Source organism: Mustela nivalis, assembly GCF_964662115.1.
Source record: "Mustela nivalis genome assembly, chromosome: 10".
Lineage (NCBI taxonomy): Eukaryota > Metazoa > Chordata > Mammalia > Carnivora > Mustelidae > Mustela > Mustela nivalis.
In genome coordinates, this window is record NC_139029.1 from 3,370,598 (window position 1) to 3,390,539 (window position 19,942).

At 59.4% G+C, this 19,942-nt stretch overlaps 1 protein-coding gene across 12 annotated transcripts in view; it reads left to right on the top strand.

The window, feature by feature from the left end:
* KCNAB2 (potassium voltage-gated channel subfamily A regulatory beta subunit 2) overlaps positions 1-19,942 on the top strand; it is an 86,753-nt gene that overhangs the window by 54,809 nt on the left and 12,002 nt on the right. For all 12 annotated transcript variants that reach the window (XM_082686749.1, XM_082686740.1, XM_082686746.1 and 9 more), the window contains 6 exons: positions 6,386-6,429; positions 7,270-7,307; positions 14,239-14,318; positions 16,351-16,395; positions 18,307-18,351; positions 18,989-19,032. In XM_082686749.1, the coding sequence (XP_082542875.1) occupies positions 6,386-6,429; positions 7,270-7,307; positions 14,239-14,318; positions 16,351-16,395; positions 18,307-18,351; positions 18,989-19,032 (296 nt within the window). The remainder of the gene's footprint in view (positions 1-6,385; positions 6,430-7,269; positions 7,308-14,238; positions 14,319-16,350; positions 16,396-18,306; positions 18,352-18,988; positions 19,033-19,942) is intronic.

A 19,942-nucleotide genomic window follows, 5' to 3' on the forward strand; every position in this document is an offset into this window, starting at 1 on the left:
TCGCTGGATGGCTCCTGCACTTCTCACCGGTCACCTAATTGACTCGGTGGGAGCCCCGACAGCCCGGGGTGCGCAGAGCCAGGAGTTGGGCTCTGGGAAGCCTGGAAAAGCAGCTGCTCCCCTGTCCCCCACCCCACCCCACCCTCGGCAGCAGCCTGCTCAGCCCCCAGGCTCTCACCCTGTCGGGAGGCGCCCTCCCTTCTCCCTCGGAGGACAGCGATGTCACGCGGAGGTCGGGAGTAACTGGCAGCCCGGCCGGGCCGAACGCCGGGACGCTGCCGGACTGGGGGCTCGGACAGCTGGAGCCGCGCCAGGGCGAGGGCAGGGGAAGGACCTGCCGAGCCAGAGAAAGACGTGAGGGGAGAGGAAATGGCTCCCCCCTCCCCACCTGGATTGCCGGGTGCCCTCCGATGAGGTCTTTGCTAGCAGGATTCTGGACATTTGATTCCCTTCCCTCGGACACCGCGCCAGGTTTTTCTGTCGTTGCTTTGGGAGATCCTCGCCCCTAAAGGAACGCCTCGCAGCTTCCTGGCTTTCTGAGATAAAGTCTTGTCCTGGGAGAAGGAGGGCTTCTGGAGGCCTGGAAGGAGGGGGACGCGGCCCGGAGCGGGCGCCCGGCATCGGCATGCAGGTGTCCTTTGTGTGCTCCGAGCACAGCCTCAAGGGCCGGGGCACCGAGGAGCGGCTGAGCCGGCCAGCGGCCAGCAGCCCCAGCCTGGGCTCCCGTGGCCGCTTCCGCGCCGTGGCCATGGTGGCCCGGAGCCTGGGACATCTGTCCACGCAGAGCCTCCCGTGCACCGGTGACGCCAGCATGAAACAGCCGGGGATGAAATATAGGTACGGGGCCCCGGGAGGCTTCAGGGGTTCAGGCTGCCCCCCATCACCCGCCTCAGAGAGGGCCAGGAAAATCTGCAAATCCATGGTCAGATGTGGGCACTTGGCATCCTGAGAGGCTGGGCGGGCTTGGGGGGCTCCTAGCGCTGCTCGGACTGGGTGAGAAATACCGTCAGGGCTCGGGTTAGCCCCAAGTTTCTTTCTTCACTACCGCAGGGTGAGGGGGTTGCAGGGGGACAGGAAGGTGCTTGATGGCTTCTCTTCCTTCTGCCCGTTTGTTTCCTTTGATGGGGCTTGGGGGGGGGGGTATTGGTAATAATAACCAAGCCACCCACGGAGAACCCTGGGATGCTTTCTCTTCCTGGGAACCCCCGGCACTGGCCACAGGCCTCCTGCCCCCCTTGCCTTCCCGGGGGCACACAGGCCCCAGAAGATGCCCCGTGGGTGGTCTTTGCAGTAAGGGTATCACGACAGGCATTGGTTTGATACTTAGAGAGCATTGAGTGACCCATGTGATGAAATTAATTTTCCCTGCCAGACCTGAGCTAGACCCCCAGCCCGGGCTCCTCCACGGGCAGGACTATGACTCCGCAGGGCACAGAGCAGCATCGGGACGTCCCTGCTGGTGACTGAGCCCCGGCTGTCCCATGTGCCTCTGCCTGGGCTCTGTCCACCAGCAGGCTCCAGCCTCCCTCGCCGCGGCTTGTATGTGCTGAGGGTGTCAGCGGCAGGGACCGTCCTCCTGTTCCCCGCATGCACCCCTCACCCCGCCCCAGGCCTTGCTCAGATGTGTAGCAGGTGCCCCCGGCTGGAAGAGGACAGTCCCAACTTTGTACAAAAGACCCCTGGGGGCAGGCGCATAGGGCAGCTGTTTTGGGGGGTCTGGCCTTTCTCAGCCCTTCACCCTTTCTAGAAGGATGCTCCTGGGAAATGATGTTCTTAGAGCAAACAGTCCGCGTCAGCTGGACCCAGAGAGTCACACAGGCTCAGAAGGAGTCACGGAAGATTCTAGCTGTATCTGAGGACAGCGTCTGGGCTTCTAGCTGGCGGTGCGGCCAGCTCGGAAAGTATTGAGAGGCTCACTCCGACACCCAGAGGTAGAGCTTATACCTCCCCAAACCCGTGCCCGAAGTCGGACCGCACGTCAAAGAACCGTGTGGAGTCCCGGGCCGCGCGGTGGGGAATTGGGGGAAAACTCGGAGTCCTTCTGCCTCTCTGCCCGTACCCCCTCCTTCCTGGGGTCCTCGGGGGTGTTTGATTCTCTTGTATGAGCCTCTGGAGGAAAAGCTTGGGTTTGAGGACGCTCCAGAATGGACTTCTCTCGTCTAGAAGCCCTGCTAGCTTGTGTCCTGTGTTAAGTGGGGATCCAAAGCTAAGAGTAAACACTGTATTTCAGGTTAGATACCTGTTACCTGCTGCTATTTTTAAGTCAATCCCGGGATCGTTAACAGAGCTAATGTAAGTGAGGCCATTTCTAAAAAAACCTGAAGTGCCACGTAATGGAAAGTCGGGGTATTAACATGATTTCCGGCCGAGGATCCTATGGCCCGTTCAGGAGTAAATCTTGAAGAGCCTGGGTGCTGGAGATAACAGTGCGTGCGTGTGTGTGTCTGTGTGTGTTTGCTCGTGGGCACGTGTGTGCATGCATTTGCACAAACGTGTGCGTGTGTGTGCACTTGTTTGTGCAAGAGGCCGGGAGGGTGAGACGGACGGTAAGGGGAGACGCTCCTTCGGCTGGGGGTTGCAGCGTGAGGCGCTGGGTTCAGATCCCAGCCTCAGTGCTCCCTAACTGGGGGGCCCCATCTGTCCTTGTGTGCGCCCCACGAGCTTTGCTCGACAGCGTGGGGGAGGAAGGCGGCTTCATACACCCGCAGGAAGTGTGGTTTCACGGAGGCTGGAGTGGGAGCTGGAATCCCAACCACGGCGCGCCCATGTGAGTACAGGCTGCCTGCCTTATAATCGGGTGCCCGCCCCACGGGGTGCTCCGTAGTGACCGTCCCGGGGCCACAGCTAGGATGCAGATGGGGGCCGCAGGGGACCTGACTGCTCGTTACCCCCACTCCAACCGCCTCCTTAGGAAGCTGGCCAGCAGGTGCCTCCAGCCACACCCTTTGGTGTTGAGGGAACTAATGGTGGGTGGCCAGAGTGCCACATTCTCGCTGGGGGGCCCGAGAGGGGCTCACTCGGTGTGGGAAAAGCGCAATGCTAAGTCCTGTGGATAAGGGGAGGGGCCAACATTCCGCCCCAAGGGCCTGGCGCCCATGCGAGGGCTTCTCGCCGCCCCAGTTACCCAGCAAACACCTCCCCAGACCCTGCTGGCCGCTACCATCTGAACCCAAAGACCTAGAAGCCCGGGCCTGTCATAGGGAACCTGGAGACTGGGAGCGGGGCGGACCTGTCAACGGGCCACCACGCCCCATTTTAACGGCCGCCCCGCAAACACCCCATCTCCCACACTCATCCCACCCGCTCATTAGGACCTCGTTGCTCTGTCACTGGCTCAACGTGTTGTCCTCCACCACGTGGCTGAATTTAAAGGCCTTGGACTCTTTTTAAAGGGTCAGTAATTCTTGGGGTCCGCGGTGCAGTGTCAAGGGGTGAGGGCACCCGGTGGCTGGTATCCTGGGCATCGGGGCTGTCCTCCGGCAGAGGTTAAACCCATGAGTCCTCCTTAGCATTTTTCCAGATGGCAGGAGAGACACGAGGCCAATCCGTGGAGGCCAGCATCGCTTGGGTTTAGAGAGTTAGCCAACTGCTTTGTCATTAGGTTGACCGAATTGGGAGAGAAAACTGTAGGAGACGATGTTCGATGTTCAAGTCTTGGGAGTTTCAAGGGGCAGCGTGTCTCCAGCCCCCGTCCAGAAGAGGCGGACTTGGCGGCACTCCCCACCCCCACGGAGCAGCCGTATTTATAAAGCATTTTGCCTGGAGATACCCTGTCCCTTCTCATTCCTTCTCCCGAGGACTGCCAACGGATGGCAGAACTAATACCGTCATTTTATCGGGGAGACAACTTGAGCGGGGTAATTACAGCATCACGCGCTGCCCTAGTTTTGTTAAATGACTCCCGTGGGCAGTGGGCGGGGAAGCAGCTGGAGAGCTGAATGCCCTGGGTCCTGGCCCATTCTGGTGGGCAAGGGGTGCCAGGCGCCCCTTTCAGCTACAGACCCAGGCGAGCTCAGTTCTATGCTCTCATCTGTCTGTTGCTAAAGCCACTCATCCCCCCCACCCCACCCCGAACACTCAGCGTGTGCACGCATCTGGGTCCACACTGGTGAAAGGGACTTTCAGGAGGAGGTACCTAAAACGTAGCCTTCCGCAGAGCCTGGCCAGGAAACTCCTTCCCATGGTCACTAGTGGGAGTTTTGTCGAGGCAGGAGCTCAGCCTCCCTTCCAGCACCTGCATTTACGGAGACCAGTGGCCCGAGGCCCTGGGAGCGCCCGGGCATTGCACACAGGGTCCAGTGGTCTTCGTGTCCTGCACATTTCCAGGGAATGGGTCCACAGCCTTTATCGGTTTCTCAAAGGGGCTGTGACCCCGAGCAGTGAGGAACTACTGATCAGAATCTTGGATCCCTTGTTGCTTCCAGGCTGCTTGCAAGCAAGGCTCTGATTTTCGGCCACAGCTACTTTCTAGCTAACGGGGGGGACAATCACCTGCACTGTTGAGCAGGCCTGGCCCGATGCACGGTCTATAGATGACACGGTGGCGCCTTTCTTCCTTGTATAAAAAAACACAACTTTTTAATTCCGGTTTATGTATAGACAACAAAACAAAAATTAACTTTCTGCTTAGACGCAACATCAATTCAAGTGTGATTCGAAGTTCATCAGAAAAGCTTTAAGTCATGTCTTCGACTGCTCAGCCCTTACGTTTTGTGCATGGTGGATTTTAACTCTCTCGTGGCAAATCGGAAACTAAACCAGGAATGTCCTGAGTATGTTCCCACAGGCTTGTAGAGAGGCGATAGCACTGTGCGCGCTTACAACACGATAACGGATTGCCTTCCTTCCCGGCAGCCGCAAACCCAAGTTGCCCTGGGTCGGATCATACGAGCCGTGGGCTGAGAGCACCATCAGATTATTTCGCTGATTTTTAGGGGAGAAGAACAGGGGAGGCTTCCGTTTTTTTAACTCGGTAGCTTTGCAAAGCTCTTTGATTTGTCTGTTGCTTCTCGCGTGAGGACAAGGCAGGGTCAGCGTCCTGTGTCACCCGGTCACCTGTTACCTCGTGTCACCCTTGCGGCCGGCCCCGGGAGCCCGTTCTGCAGAGGGGTACAGGGGCAGCAGCTGACTTCACGCACCCAGCGTTTCAGCTGTGGCTTCAGAGCCTCTGCTCGAGCGGCTGCCCTGCCTGCCAGGTACCAGCAGCTGTTCTGAACTCGCGTCGGGAAAATTCCACGGCTCCCTGCAGGAACAACGGGCTGGCAGCCGGGCCGGTTTCAATGGGAAATTTGAGAAGAGACCTGGGCCTTCTAGAACTCTTTTAAATTTGGTGACTCAAACCGTTTACAAGTTTGTTACCTCCCCTCCCCACCCCTTGAGACCGCCTGTGACATGGGCAGGGTCCTGGGGTCTGGGAAGCAGGAAACCAAGGCTTCAGAGGGTCCGAGGGGGCTGGGTTTCGGTAGAGAAACTGAGGACACAGGGAAACGCTGAAGCCCTCAGGGAAGGAGGCTGGGGTTCACCCTCTGAGTCCGTCACAACTCTCTGACTTTCCACTGCCTGGCTGGGTGTTGCACCCCGGGCTGGTCCCAGGACCGGGATGCTGGCCGCGGAGGTGCCCCGAGGGCAGTGGACTCCCGCCCCGCCCGTGGACCTCACCGTGTGAGCAGCTCACATCCTGCATCCACCGTAATGGGGAAAGGGGCGCGCCATTGTGGGCTCCTGGCCAGTGGGCTCCTGGCCCTTCGGCTCCTGGGCAGGTCCAGGGTGCTCTTGTGTAAAATGGGAATGTGGGGAAAAGGAAGGCCCCTGACCCACAGAGCAGTGGGAGACGGAGGACGTGATGCTTGAAGACCTTCCGGCCTGTGGCTGCTCCTGCGGGCCCCCAGCCAAGCCTGTGCCAGGACAAACAGGCCAGGACAGTCCTCAGCAGAGCATGGCCACCCTCCATGACCTCCTAAGGACATTAGTGATGGCTGTGGCCCCTTCACGTGGACCCTGGGATCTTCATCCGGCAGGTACCTCCGCAGGCCCGTGATGACCGGGTACCACCAGGCCTCAATCAGCCCATTCCCCTGATCTCTTTCGAGGTGGCTCTCCCGGCCCCACTGTGGGGGGCCACAGCCTGGCCTGGCCATGTGGCCATGCTCTGGTGTGGGTATGGCAGGCAGGAGAACGGACAGTTGGCTCTTTATGCCTAAAGGCCAGTGAGCCACAGGCCTCTCTCCAGAGGACCCCTTGCCTTCAGAGTCTCAAAAGATACATGGACTGAAGGGGGGGTTCAAGCTGGAGGTTGGGCTTTGGGAACAGCAGAGGGGGCGGGGCTGTGCTTGGCTGGCAGGTCCTGTCCCTGTCACTGAGAACTCACACCAAGTTTGTTTTCCAGGAACTTGGGCAAGTCGGGCCTGCGGGTCTCCTGCCTGGGGCTCGGTGAGTGTGGGGGCTCCCTTGGTCCAGTGCCATCCAGGGAGGCCAGGGCTTTGGGAGGGCTGAAGGGGCCAGCCCTGGGGTCAGGGTTGGGAGCCAGGATTAGGGGGATGGTGAGACTCAGTTGCCATGGCAACCAGGAGGTTGGGGGGGTGCCTCAGGAGAGGGATAGGGGAGGCGAGGGGAGTACCAGGGGCCTTGTGCACGCACAGACCCTGCCTCACACCAGAAAATCCGAGAAGGCCCCTGGCCCCAGGTGTGTCCGGAGAGCATCTTCTCTCCTTGCGAGACTGAGTCCTCATAGAGGGTCGATGGCTTGTGCCCTTTTATCTAGGCTTTCCCCAGATGTGAGCTCTGTTCCCAGAATACACTGTCCCTCCCCCTCCCTGGTACTCACAGTATGTTCCCGACGCACCCCTGAACACAGACACACGCACACATACACGCACACACGTGTGCCACCCAGCAAGCGCAAGGGCGTGGCTGTCAGATTGGCCCGGTTTCAGGGGGGGCATCCCTCGTCCTGCTCCCTGGGGCAGGTCACCAGAGTAGGAGCCCATCGGCTTGAGCCCCAACGAGCATTTCAAAGACCTGCAGTCCTTTGCCTGCTCCGGGCACTTGCTGTCCCCTGGTTTGGTGTCCCCAAGAGAGGGAGACTTGCCCTTGCCCTGAAGGCCTAGAGTCCCCACGTGCTGAGGACGGGCTCCCTGCAGAGCGAGTGGCATGGTGGCCTGTGGCTGTCCCCCAGGCCCTGCAGCCTGAGGGCAGAGCACCCTGGGCGTGGGGGCAGGAGGGCAAGCTCCCTGGAGAGGTTCTCTGACTTGAGCCCATGTTTCCTTCCAGGAACATGGGTGACCTTCGGAGGCCAGATCACCGATGAGGTAAGACGGGGCTCCCGCAGGCTGCAGGTCCCAGCAGAGGCTGGCCACGGTGGGCACCTGGTTGAGTCCGCCCCGTGGACCACCGGACCGGCGCTCACAGTGGCCGCTGCAGCCTCCCTCGTGCCGCCGCTCAAGGGTGCCGTGGCCCTCTGGGTCAGCAGGAAGGGTGAGGGGAGCCACAGCAGCATTAAAAGATGCCAAATCCGGTGCCTGCCCTCCGCAGCTAGGTGCCTTGGGGCGTCTGTGATCCCCAAAAGGCCCAGAATCTCGGGTTCCTCACCTGCATAGCACCCAGTCCCCCACTAGCCAGGGAAGTCCAGGGGCTCCTCTTCTCCCAGGTACACAGCTGGGCGTCTTTCTAGGCTGCTCGGGCAGAGTACCCCACGGGATCTGCAACTTCAGCCCGCATCTGCTGGGGTCTTTAGAAAGCAGAGTCTGCGAATACCCAGCCCCCACCGTCCCCCCCCCCCACCCATTTCCCCTTGCGGTCGTTTGGTCGTTTCTAGCTGTCGTTCAGCCTGTGCTCGCCGCCTGGTGCGCTCGCCGCGGCTCCTCTCTGCCCGCTGTGAGCAGGTGCCCCCAGCGTCTGTCGGGGAAGGGCCTGCGCACCCCCAGGCTGGGCGCACTTCTGGGCAGCAGAGTGATTCTCTGGGCAGGGACGGCAGTGACGTCTGCTCTGAGAGCCCTGGACATGTGCCCGCGGAGCTGTCCTCGCGGCTGCCCTGCTTACTCTCAGGAAGGTTGCATTTAAAAATTCATAAGTGCACTCATCTGAGACCTCCTTTCCTGTGATTGCCCAGTCAAGTTTCCAAAGGAAAAGCTTTGCTTCTGTCAAAATCTACATGTATTTCATTTGCGCTTTTTCCCTTTTTCCTGTCATGACAACAGCCGGCTGCAGAGCACCTCGCCCTTGTTTTGAGGCTCTAGCTCTGGACGGTCTCAGGGGAAAAGAGTTTTTGAGGTTCAGGAAATTGCTTTGCCTTTAGCCACCGGATTGGTGGCAAGCACTTAGCATAGAAGGTCAGAGCCCCAGAGCCTGTGTGGTTCACCCAAAATCACTATGTCTGAATCATCTCTTCCCCTTTTGCTGGGGTGGGGGGGTGGTGGTGCGTGACTTCATTTCCAAATGGCATTTGCTACCCCGTGCGTGGGGTCCTTGTGAGAAAGATCCAGAGAAGTGACTGGGTGGTAAGCATCCAGCTTAGGCAATTTATGTCCCCAACGGATGCCTTGCACCCAAAGAGTATTGATGAACGACCCAGCGGCCGCCCTGCTGGCTCCGGCCTCTGCCCCGTCTCCATCACATAGACAGTGACTCGTATGAAGATACTAGAAGTCATTTCTTGATGACACAAAGCTAGGAGGACAGCAGCTACAATACATGACAGATTCGGGGTTCTCAGAGGTCCTGGAAGGTGAAAAGGATTGAGCGAAGGAACAAGCAGAATTTTCGCATTAAATCCTACAGTTAGTGTCCAAAAAAATCAATACGTCAGGGAGGAGGGGCCCACCTTGCCACGGTTCAGATGAAGAATGGCCACGTCTTTTTCTTTAGCTGGCTGCCTGCCCGGTCCGAGCCAGCGGGGTTGGAACCACAGGGAATCCAGGGCCATCCTGAGCTACAGAGGAACATGTGTGCTGACCTACACTGGGGAGACCACAAGTCCCCCGGGTGTCCCCAGTGGGTGGACCACTGGGAGCGCCATGTTCCTTGCTAAGCACGTGTCCAGAGGAAGGTGGGCGGCCTGCTAAGGAACCCAGAAACACAGTCCCAGTTTTACAGCAAGACACCGCGATGTCAGGGAGACGCAGAAATGAGGACTGGGTAGATTTCATGTGGCAAAGGGTGGGGGTCCCATGGCAGGACCCTGCAGATGTCCGTGAGCAGCAACCCACAGGCCAGATCTGGCCCCCGGCTGAGTTTTTTCTTTTATGTTTTTTGTTTTTTACTTTTAATCAAATATATGAGACATAAAATTGGCTATTTTCACCATTTTTGTTGTGGTTAAAATATGCGTAACATTAAATTTACCATATTAATCATTTTTAAGTGTAAAATTCCGTTGTATTAAGTACATTCTCTTCGCTGGGCAACCATCACCATGGTCTGCCTCCGAAAGTTTTCATCACCGTAAACAGAACTGCAACCGTGAGGGAGGAACTCCCCAGCCCCTGGTAACCTCTACTCTACTCTCTGCCTCTATGAATTCCACAACCCGTTTTTTATAAATAAAGTTTTATTGGCAGGCAGCCACGCCCATTCATTTGCATACAGTCTGGGGCCACTTTCCCGTTAGAAGTTGCTGCAGAGACTGTCCGGCCTGCAGAGATGAAAGCGTGCTCTCTCGGGTCCTTCACAGAGAAAGTCTGCCATTGCCTGTCCTCTGTCTGCAAATGTCTGTGGGGCTGTGGCCTTGGGGACAGAGTCCGTGGGGGCCGGACAGAGCAGAGCCAGCCCTCAGAGGAAGCAGATGGTGTTAGCAAACCTCTAATTTTGTAGCCAAGGGTGGGAGCTGGCCTGGTCAGAGTCAGGTTTCCAAGTTCTAGTCCAATGCCCTTTCTGTGACCTCACATGGCAGCTCCAAGGAAAAAACTCCTTCTCGGACCATGTGCTCAGAACAGCCTGGGCATCGGAAATCTAACAAGGGTGGTAGTTACAAACTTGACATTTACTGTGACACTCGACCCTGTATCAACCCAGGGAGGCAGGTGCCGTTACCCTATTTGGAGGGATTAGAGCCCCAGAGATGAAGTAGGTGCCTGCGGTCTTACCTGGGGGCTCGTGATCGGGGAATGGCACCCGGCGCCTGCCTCAGAGCCCACGGCCAGCTCCCAGCTCGGGGGCGGGATGACTTCCCCTGGCCCCCAAGTAGGGACAGCAGGGAAGAGGCCCGCATGTCTCCTGAAGTCCCTCCTGCCTTTAGTTTCGGGGACTCTAACTCTGATGTTGGAAAAATCTGGACAGTCTCAATATAAAGGCTCCGTCCCGTAAAGCAGGACTCATCCACAGAGCGTAAGTCTCTGGGACTCACGTCTTACAGAATGACATGGGGACAGACCCAGGAGCCAGCGTGTGGCAAACAGCACCAACACTGGTCTGTATGTGAGAGCCACCGTCTTACAGGGAAAAAGTATATATTCACGTAGGAACATCTGCAGGAGAGGGCACCTGGGCGTTTCAGTCAGATGAGGATCCGACCCTTGATCTGGGCTCCGTCCCCATCTCAGAGTCGAGAGATGGAGCCCCACGTCGGGCTCTGTTCTCAGCCAGGAGTCTGCTTGAGATTCTGTCACTCCCCCTGCCCCGACTCAGGCGCGTGCGTGCGCACACTCTCTCTCCACGCCCTGCCTCTAGAATAAATAAATAAACCTTTAAAGAAGAGCGTGGGAGAGGAGTGCTACGAAATCAGAGCAGGACAGGAAAATAAAATCACAGCCTGGACAATCCCCTCCCTCACTCTTTTCTGGTGCCGCTGGGGTGGTCGTGGGTGCTGCCATCTTCCTGGCTGAGCCCAGGTGAGACGGGGAGGGGATCCCCGACCCCCAACCTGCTGACCTGTCCGGCCTGGCCGGCCTCGCAGCATCGGCCAGTGCAGGCAGCCAGGGACGGTGTCCGCACGGCTCACACCTGCTCGGCCCCTGCCGAGTGCCGTCCCCCGCCCCGCGCTGTCTCTCTGGAGGGGGGGACAGACAGTCAGCACACCTTACCTCCGAGGGCTAGAAGTGTCCGGTGGCTGCATTAGCAAACAACCACCGGCTGAGTGGTTTTAGAACGAGAGACATTTATTTTCTCACAGGCCCGGAGGTCCGAAGTCCAGAGTCAGGACCACAGAGCTGAAATCAAGGCGTCAGTAGGGTCGCACTCCCAGGGGAGCCTCTGGGGGAGGAGACTGGCTTCTCCCACGCTCCTCCAGCTTCTGGTGGCCGCCTCGCTCCAGCGTCCGCCTCCCTCCTCTAAAGACAGCCATGGTAGCGTTCAGGGACCACCTGATAATCCAGGGTTGTCTCCCACCTCAAGACCCTTCATGGAGGCACATCCACAAAGATCCGTTTTCTACCCAAGAGACCACTCACAGGCTCCAGGAGTCCTTATTTACTCAGACACAGAGAGCACGGGCACAGAGAAAGGAGGCCCGAGGTGCAGACTCCCGTCTATGCAGGACGGTCAGGGCGGGGGAGACAAGAGTGAGCCCGTGATGACTCCGAGAGAGAGCATTCCAGGCCAGAGCAGGAGGCCGCAGGAGGAGCCCCAGGTGGAGAGGCGGGGGCAGAGGTGAGGGAGCAGATCTGGTGGGGACCTTGGCTTTGATCATCTGTGACATAGAAGTCACAGTGGAAATTTGACCTGACTTCACTCAAGAGGCTCACTCTGGCTGCTCCGCGGAGGACGGCAGTCCCCCAAGGTTCGGGGGGGGGGGTCTCCTCGGATTGGAACGTATGCACGAATCGCCTGGAAGGCCAGTTAACATGTGGGTTCTGCTGGGCCAGGCCTGGGGCAGAGCCGGGGACCCGGCATGGCTGGTGCTGGTCCACGGACCACCGTTGGCCCCGTGCAGGGTGCCGGGGGCAAGGACAGAAGCAGAGAGAGGGGCTACCACAGAAACGCCGCCGAGGGCACTCTGGCTCGGACCACTTGGTGGGGGGCGGGAGGGTCCGACTCTGGGTCAGCTTCCGGGAGTTGCTGGCAGGACTGGCCGAAGGTGCCGGTGCTGGAGTAGGAGAAAGACGAGTGAGGAGGGTGCCGGGCGCTGGACGGGAGCACGGGACGGGCGAGCATGGCACGCGGCCCTCCTCCGCACACCCCAGCCTCCCTGCCTGCAACTCCCGCTCCTCCGCCTGCCCCCCCCCCCGACGTCCTGCAGGACAGACCCCTGCCCACCCTCCAGACCCAGCCCCGGAAACGCTCGCACACCCTCCAACATGCAGGAACCCTGAAGGCACCCCGTTCAGTTCAGCAAGTCACCCCATCACAGAAAGACAGATGCTGGAGGACGCCCCCCAGGCCTTCTAGAAGCAGATGGGCGGGCGCCGGGGGCTGGGGCAGGGAAGAGTGGAAAGCTGGTGTCTCGTGGGGACCGAGCTTCTGTTTGGGAAGGTGGGGGCATTCTGGAGGCCAGCGCGGGTGAGGGTTGCACAACATGCCTGTCCTTCATGCCACAGAAGAGCACACATAAAAATGGCTAAAAGAGTCCATTTTACGTACGCACGCCTTACCGCACTTTTTAAATTGTATATATTTTTTTTGAGAAAGAACGAAGCCGATCTCTACGAACTAACATGGGTTGGTTTCCGAGATGTAGTGGAAGTGGGAAGAGCAAAGCTCAACACACCTGTAGCACGCCGTTCTCCGGGTGAGCACGGCGGGCGCGGGGGGAGAGAGGCAGGGTCTGAATTGTGAGGTTAACGCCGTGGTGCTGAGTCACCTCTGCTCAGAGCCCTCGCTAGGAGGCAGTGGGCACCCCTACGTCCTCTATAGACCCTGGCTAGGGCCCCAGGATGGGGTGCTCTCCCCGCAGGGGTCGGGGGCTCGGTGGGACACATCCCTAAAAAGTTAGGTTGAAGACAGAGATGACCCGGCGAAGGAAGCTGGTGTGCCTGGAGGTTTGGAGGGGAGGAAAGGGGCCCCAGGATGCAGAAAGACGCAGGGGAAGCAGGGAGCCGGCTTCCTGGAGGGTCATGGTTGCACCTGATACATGATTACCCTTGAGCTCCACTGGAGCCAACCAGCCCTGTGGATCCAGAAAATTCCTCCACCAATGGCCTTTCTTCTGCCCTGGGCTCTCTGACTCAAATGACAGCCAGTAACTAATGGGGGTGCACCCTGGCCTGCTCGGTATCAGAAATCTTTGGGGTTCATTGCCAGCATTTGAAAAATCGGGAGATTTTTACCACCCCAAATACCCTGGTCTCTAGCTTCTCTTGAAAAATCACAAGATGTAGCCACGCTGAGCGGCCTTCCCAGAGGCCGTAAATGAGCATCAGTGCCCCCACCCCAGTGTCCCCACAGACCGGCAGCCTCACTGTCCATACCTGCCTGGCCCAGGGGGCTTCGGAGTTTGGGATGGAGAGAACTTCCACGACGCCCGAACAGGGCTGGGTTTTCGTCCCACCGTTTCTGAGGGCTGTTAAGTGTGACTCACCTGACCCAGGGTAGCTGGGGAGGGGGGCTTGGCACTTTGAACTGAGCTTTGGGAAGCGGTGGGGGGAGTTTGCATCCGTGACTCTCTCAAAGGGGCACGATCCAGAGGACAAGCAGCGATCTCTGCCACATCCTGGAGGGGCTGATTGTGGCGGGGGGCGCTTGCCCACCCCCGCCCCCAGCGGCTCGAGCCTCACCCCCACTACCAAGGCGTGGTGGGGCACAGTCGCATCTGGGGAACCAGCTAACTCTGGTGGCAGGCGCGTGCCCCTCGGGCATCGGGCGTCAGCCCCTCCGCCTGGCTGGCTGCATGCTCGCTGAGCACGGCAGTTTCTCCAGCTGCAAACAATAATCTTTTCGTCCTGGTATGGCTGCTGGGAAGGAATTGGGGGGCGGGGGTGCAGCAAACAGCCAGAGGACACACTCCAGACATAGCTTTAAGAAAGAATTCGTTCTACCAGGATCCATTGCACCTCTGTTGGGGGCTGTGTTCAACCCAGTATAGGGGCTAAGCTTTGTGGTGACCCAAGAGATGGGGTCCCTGTTCGCAGGAAACTCACAGCCCCAGGGCTGTTCCTTCATTCATTTTGTCTTCTTTCCTCCCTGTGGGTCCGCTCCTGAGGGCTGCCTCCGTGCCTGTCCCATGGCAGGAAAGGACGAGGGCAGCCCCGGAGGGCACGGCCTGCACACACAGGAGGCACCCCAGGCCACGAGATTATGCCCTGGAGCTCCCCTCACCCCCGGCCTGGCGGGCATGTGCTGCCCACAGTGGCTCTGGTTTTCTCGTTTCAGATGGCAGAGCAGCTAATGACCTTGGCCTATGACAACGGCATCAACCTCTTCGATACCGCAGAAGTCTACGCAGCTGGCAAGTACGTGTCTTTTCTCGTGGGGACGATGTGGTGCGGGCCACAGCTTCCCTGGGAAGAGCCAGTGCTTTGGTCCTTGGTCCCAAGCGCCCACAAACGTCCCTCACACTCTGCCTGCTTTTTTAAACTCAGAATGGTCTTAGAAGGTGTTGTTTTCCTGGGGCCAAAATTACAGGACGCTTGGACACTGGCCACTCGCTAAACTCCCCATGTGTCCAAGCCCTGAGATGACCACAGTCCCTCTGGTGCCTCAGATGCCAGGCTGGGCACGAGCCAGACCAGGCTGCGGTCCCGGGCTCCCCTGCAGCCAGCCCCGCGAGTCTGACATACTCATGTGCTAATGGTACCGGGAGGCCTCTCGAGCTGCGGAGAGCAGAGTCTGGCCAGCCCAGCCCTGCAGGAAGCACTCCCACCTTGGCAGTGAACTTCCCTCCTCAATTATGTAAAAGCCCTCTTCAGCCAAGGCTGCTGGCTCCAATGTTAAAGACTAGCGGTAATCAAATCATCCACTCTCCTGCATCGGGTTTCCAAAAGTCAGCTTTTGTTTGTGAAGCCATTTGTTGGCTCTCTGTTCACTCTCCCTCCGGCCCCTCCTGCCTGGGCCGAGCCAAGTTCCCATCAGCCGGCTTGGCTGCAGCCCGGCTGGCTGTGCTCAGTGGCCCCGGGGCTAGCACCTGCCTCGAAGGCTCTGGGTCATTACCTGCAGCCTGCAATGGGCCCAGAGCCCTGAGAATGGGAAGCCACCTGGACCTTCTCTCCAGTCCCAGCCCAGGGTCTGAGGACCTAACGGCTCTGGGGACCTCCTCTGGGAGCCCCAAGATCTCCCCCAGCCGCCCTCGGCAGCCCTCAGCCCCTCCGGATGCGCCGGCCCCTCCCCAGTGCTGCATCCTAGCGGCTCTTCCCAGGAAAGTGAAATGCTTTCCAGACAGATGAACTAAAGCCAGAGGATCAGAGGTAGTACAGCCCTGCCAAGCCCACAGGCGCTCCCCGGGCTCTGCACCCCAGCCCGTGTGCCGGCCCTGCTGCCTGTGAGAGCGTGCAGGAAGCCACTCCGTGCCACCGCCTCTGGCCCCCAAGGGCCCACCATGCACACCGACCCCACACACCCCACACTCTCTGTGTCCCCGTCGTCGCTGCTCAACTCCAGCTCCCACCACCCCCGGGACCACCACTGGCTTTTCTCCCTTCCTCCCTTTCTGATCTGTTTGTCCCACAAACGAGGGACCGAGGAATCACAGTTAGAGGCCAAGGGCTGAGTGAATTTCTGCACATCTTGACCACAGACGAAGAGCGTTCACAATGTAAGCCGAACAGCTTGCAAATTCGAGCCCATTAGTCCTGAGCGCGTGACTCAGGCACTTTCCTGACGGGGATGTAGCGCTGGGTACGGATCGTTCTCCGTCTGTTGCTTTTGCTCAGAGACATTGTGCTACGAGCAGAAAGTTCTTCAGAGTTAATCCAGGCCCGCAGTGCCAAGCAGGGCTGGGACAGCCCGTGACCCCGCGACCCCACGACCCCGCGAGCCCCAGCCTGGGGCAGGGCCAGAGCGACGCCGGAAAGAACGGAGAGCGGGCAGCATGGTATCTGTCCCTCTGTTGTCCAAAAGCAAGACACGAGAGAGTCGCGTGTGCCCACACACCTGAATGCACCACACGCGTACGCACACACCCACGCGCGCCCTACAGGAAATTCAGCCCCTGGCCCCGAACACTTGGGAATGGGATGGCGCTGACCTTGCCAAGCAGGACATCAGCTCCTTCGTTCTCTGAAGAGCGGGAGCAACTTCCTGCTCAGACAGGCGCCCGAAGGGTCACCGCCCGCGGCCACCTTCGTGGGGAATGACAACCTCCTACAGGCTCTCTCCTCCTTCTGGAGTGAACTGCCCAAGCCAAGAGGAGCCTTGTTAGCAGCCTGGCCCTCTGGCCTCAGTGGCATCCTCACGGAGGGGACCACGTGGCCGGTTGTCACGGTGGTGCGAGGTTGAATGTCTCTGCCACGCTCTAATGAAATCCCCATGTCTCGGTCTTTCTTGCAGGGCTGAAGTGGTATTAGGAAACATCATCAAGAAGAAGGGATGGAGGTAATGACCCTGTTCTGTCTGGGACGGCGTCCGGGGTGCACACGGGGAGAAGCCCGAAGGAGGCTGGTGGGAGGGAAGGGGGCGCGGCGAGGGGCAGGTGCACACCGAGGGGCAGGTGCACACCGGGTCCTGCGCCGGCGTCGGCTCGGGTCCCGCTGCCCATCTTGCCTCTTTGGCACCAGCGGGCTCAGGGCTGCCCTCCGTGACCCTTGGGCAGCCGGCCAGTCCTTCTAAAGCCTGGAAGTGTCGGGATTTTTCTCACCAGGGAGAATGTTCCAGAAAGGAGGCAGCCCTGTGCTCCCTCTGCAGGGTGAGCGTAGTCGCACCATGTGGGGCTGTGGTGAGGTGGGAAGCTTCTGCCGGGTCCGTCAGTGGGGTCTCACGGAGTTCTGCAAGACCAGAGGAGTCTGTGCTGGAGAGGGAAGTCGAGCAGAGGCCCGTGTTCGGCCAGAAGAGATGAGGACTTCCCGGGTAGCCTGGGGGAAGCAGAGGGGACAGCTGCTGAACAGAGGGACAGTCCTTCTCTGGGCTTGGAATCTATGCATTCTCACTGTCCCTGCCTGAGAGGGACCACGTCTGAGCTCTGTGGCAGGGCTGTCCTAGGGCTCAGGGACCCGAGTCTGGAAGACACCAGCTCAAGGCTGGACATCACGCTCACCTGGGGAGGGGCAGCCCCCTGACTGGTCACCACAGCCCCTCACCACGTCCCCCCCACCGGCCCCTCAGAAGCCTGAGGTCCCTGGTCAGGCAGGATTCCCACCCTCCTGGGGACAGACTTTGCTGGCACTGGCCCGGTACTTTGGGACCCCCTGGGGCCCACGTGTCTTTATTTTCAGGACAACAGAGGCGTTGTAAAGCTGGGCCCATCCCCCGCCCCTCACCCCTGGGCACAGGTGACTGACACCCCCCTTCTTGCCCCAGCAAAGCACTTTGTTTCTTCTCGGCTCTAATTCATCCCAGATCAGATTCCTCCCGGCTCCCTAACTAACGGCAATGGCACATGGTACTGAATGCCCCGGTTCTGTCTTAGGGGAGCACACAGGGAGACACACGTTAGGTCGCAAGCCCCCACCCCCACCGCCTGCAGTTGCAGCTCAAGGGGAACACAGCTTCAGAGCAGCCCCCCGCCCCCGCGGGAGGAAAGCACATTGGCACCCCCCTCTTTGGGAAGGATCTCGACCACCTGGGGCCTGGAGGGGCCATCACTGTGGCCTCCCACTGCACCAGGACCAGACAGGTGTCCCCACTTGGCTCCCGAGGGTGTCCCACGGGAGACCGAATCCATCCCGTCCATCGGCCAGACCCCGACTCCCTCTCGCCCAGCAGTCCTTCCCTCAGTGCCCCCTTCCAAGGCTGGGTCACACAGCGCTTTCTGGAAGCCTGTCTTTGACCTGTGGGGGGACAACCAGACTGCTCGGGCCCCCCGCTGCTCCTTCCATCCTCACCAGAGCCCCTCCGTCCATCCGTCTGTCCGTCCGTCCCCTCTGCCCGCAGCAGCCCCTCCCCCTGACCTCCTGGCAGTGCGCTGCCTGCACCTGCTTCCTCTCAGACAGAACCCACTGGAGCCGGGGGCCGGGGCGGCGGCGGCTTCCGTCCCCCAGGCCAGGTCTGTCTGCGCCTCCCCTGGTGCATCTCCCACTGGGGCTCCCTTGCACCAGACCCCACCTTCTCCTGGCCCCCACTGCCGGACTCTGGGTTCCACAGTGAGTTAGTTGCATCCGTGGCTTGTCTCGGGGCTCGACGGGGAGCCCCAGGACCCTGGGCTCGCACACCCCAAACATGGAACAGTTGAGAGGTAGCTGCGTCCCACCCCGAGCTCCCAGAGGAGGAGGGTGCCCCGGAGCCTCCCAACGCTGCTGATACCCCCCACGCGGCCGCGCCCGGTAACGCCCTTTCTCTTCTGTTCCGCAGACGGTCCAGCCTGGTCATCACCACCAAGATCTTCTGGGGAGGAAAGTAGGTGCAGCGGCAGGCGATGCTCCGGGCTGGGGTCAGGATTCGGGGGGCTCCTGGGGGCGAGTGTGCAGCCGCCTCCCCCGGCTGGTGCCCGTCCCGATTGAGCCCACCTTCCAGAAAAGCAGCTTTGGCTGAGTTGCCTTTTACTCAGACCTTGTTTGTTATTTTTACTTTTGTGGATTTGCTATTTTTTCTGATGACAAAGGTAACATCCTAAAAATTCTGGAAAACACAGGAAATTCACTCTTCCACCCTCCCTGACCACAGACCACCCCTGCCCGTCTCCGGGGGCTGGCCCCACATTCTCTCTAGGGCTGGACAAAATCGGCTTCATAGAAATTCTAAATGGGCCGGATTCTTAATTAAAAAACAAAAAAAAAAATTCCAAGGGAAACAGAAGGACGAATTGAAACACCTCCTCCTCCCCCCGCGGCGACCCTGTGCCCCGACAGCCAGGCAGCCCCGGCCCTTCTCCCAGCTCCCAGCCCACGCGAGCACATCCTTTGGCTTATCCCCCAAGTGGAATCAGACTGCACGTGGCATGCCCTGACCTACTTTTTTTTGCCTAACATTGCATCATAAACATTTTCCCCCAAACCGCTTGCAACATCACACACGCTGTTGTCCTGTTTTTCAGAGCAGAGACCGAGAGAGGCCTTTCCAGGAAGCACATCATAGAAGGTGAGGGGGTGGCGCTCTGACCCCCCATGGCTCCCCCACACCCCCGGCATCCTCCTGCAGGTGCACGAGTGAAGAAAGCCAGGTGTCCCCACCCCACCACCAATGCACCCCGTGCTTGGGGGCCGACCCTCTCCTTCTACCCAGGTGCCGCAGCACGAGAGCAGGATCCCAGGCGCCCTCAGATGGGCAGTGATGTCTTGGAGAAGGCAAGACAGGCCTGGGTTGCAAGCAGGGCTGGGCCCTGTGCTGACTGGGGATCCTGAACAAGGGACCTCGCTTCCCCAAGCCCCTGTGGCAACATCTGTACAATGGGTGTGGGGAGAGAGCCCACCTCTGGGGTTTTGGAGAATTGGGAGGAACCCAGGAGGGGCATGTCCAACAGAGCCCGGCGCTCTGAACACAGGACTGTTGAGAGAGAGTAGAGATGGGGGGACCCGGCATGCTGTGTGGCTCATCCTGTGATTATACTGTCTTCATGCTTTTCCCATCTGTGCTCATGTTCATCGACGTAATACACTCCCTCCTCTAAGAATCAAATGATAAGGGACGCCTGAGGGGCTCAGTCGGTTGGGCGTCTGCCTTTGGCTCAGGTCACCATCCCAGGATCCTAGGATCGAGTCCCACATCCGGCTCCCTGCTCAGCGGGGAGCTTGCTTCTCCCTCTGCCCCTCCCCCTGCTCATGCTCTCTCTGCTTTCTCTCTCTCAAATAAATAAGTTCTTTTTTAAAAAAAATTCAATGATGAGGAGGCTGTGCTCCCCACCCCCAGCCCCAGGCCATGACTCTGCAGCCCTGTTTTGTCCTGTTGCTAAGGGCTCATTGGTGCGGGGACACAGGCGCAGCTTCCCCTCCAGGTGGGATGACCCAGCTCTCCCTGTCACCCCATGGGCCACCTGGGGGCCTGGAAGGCC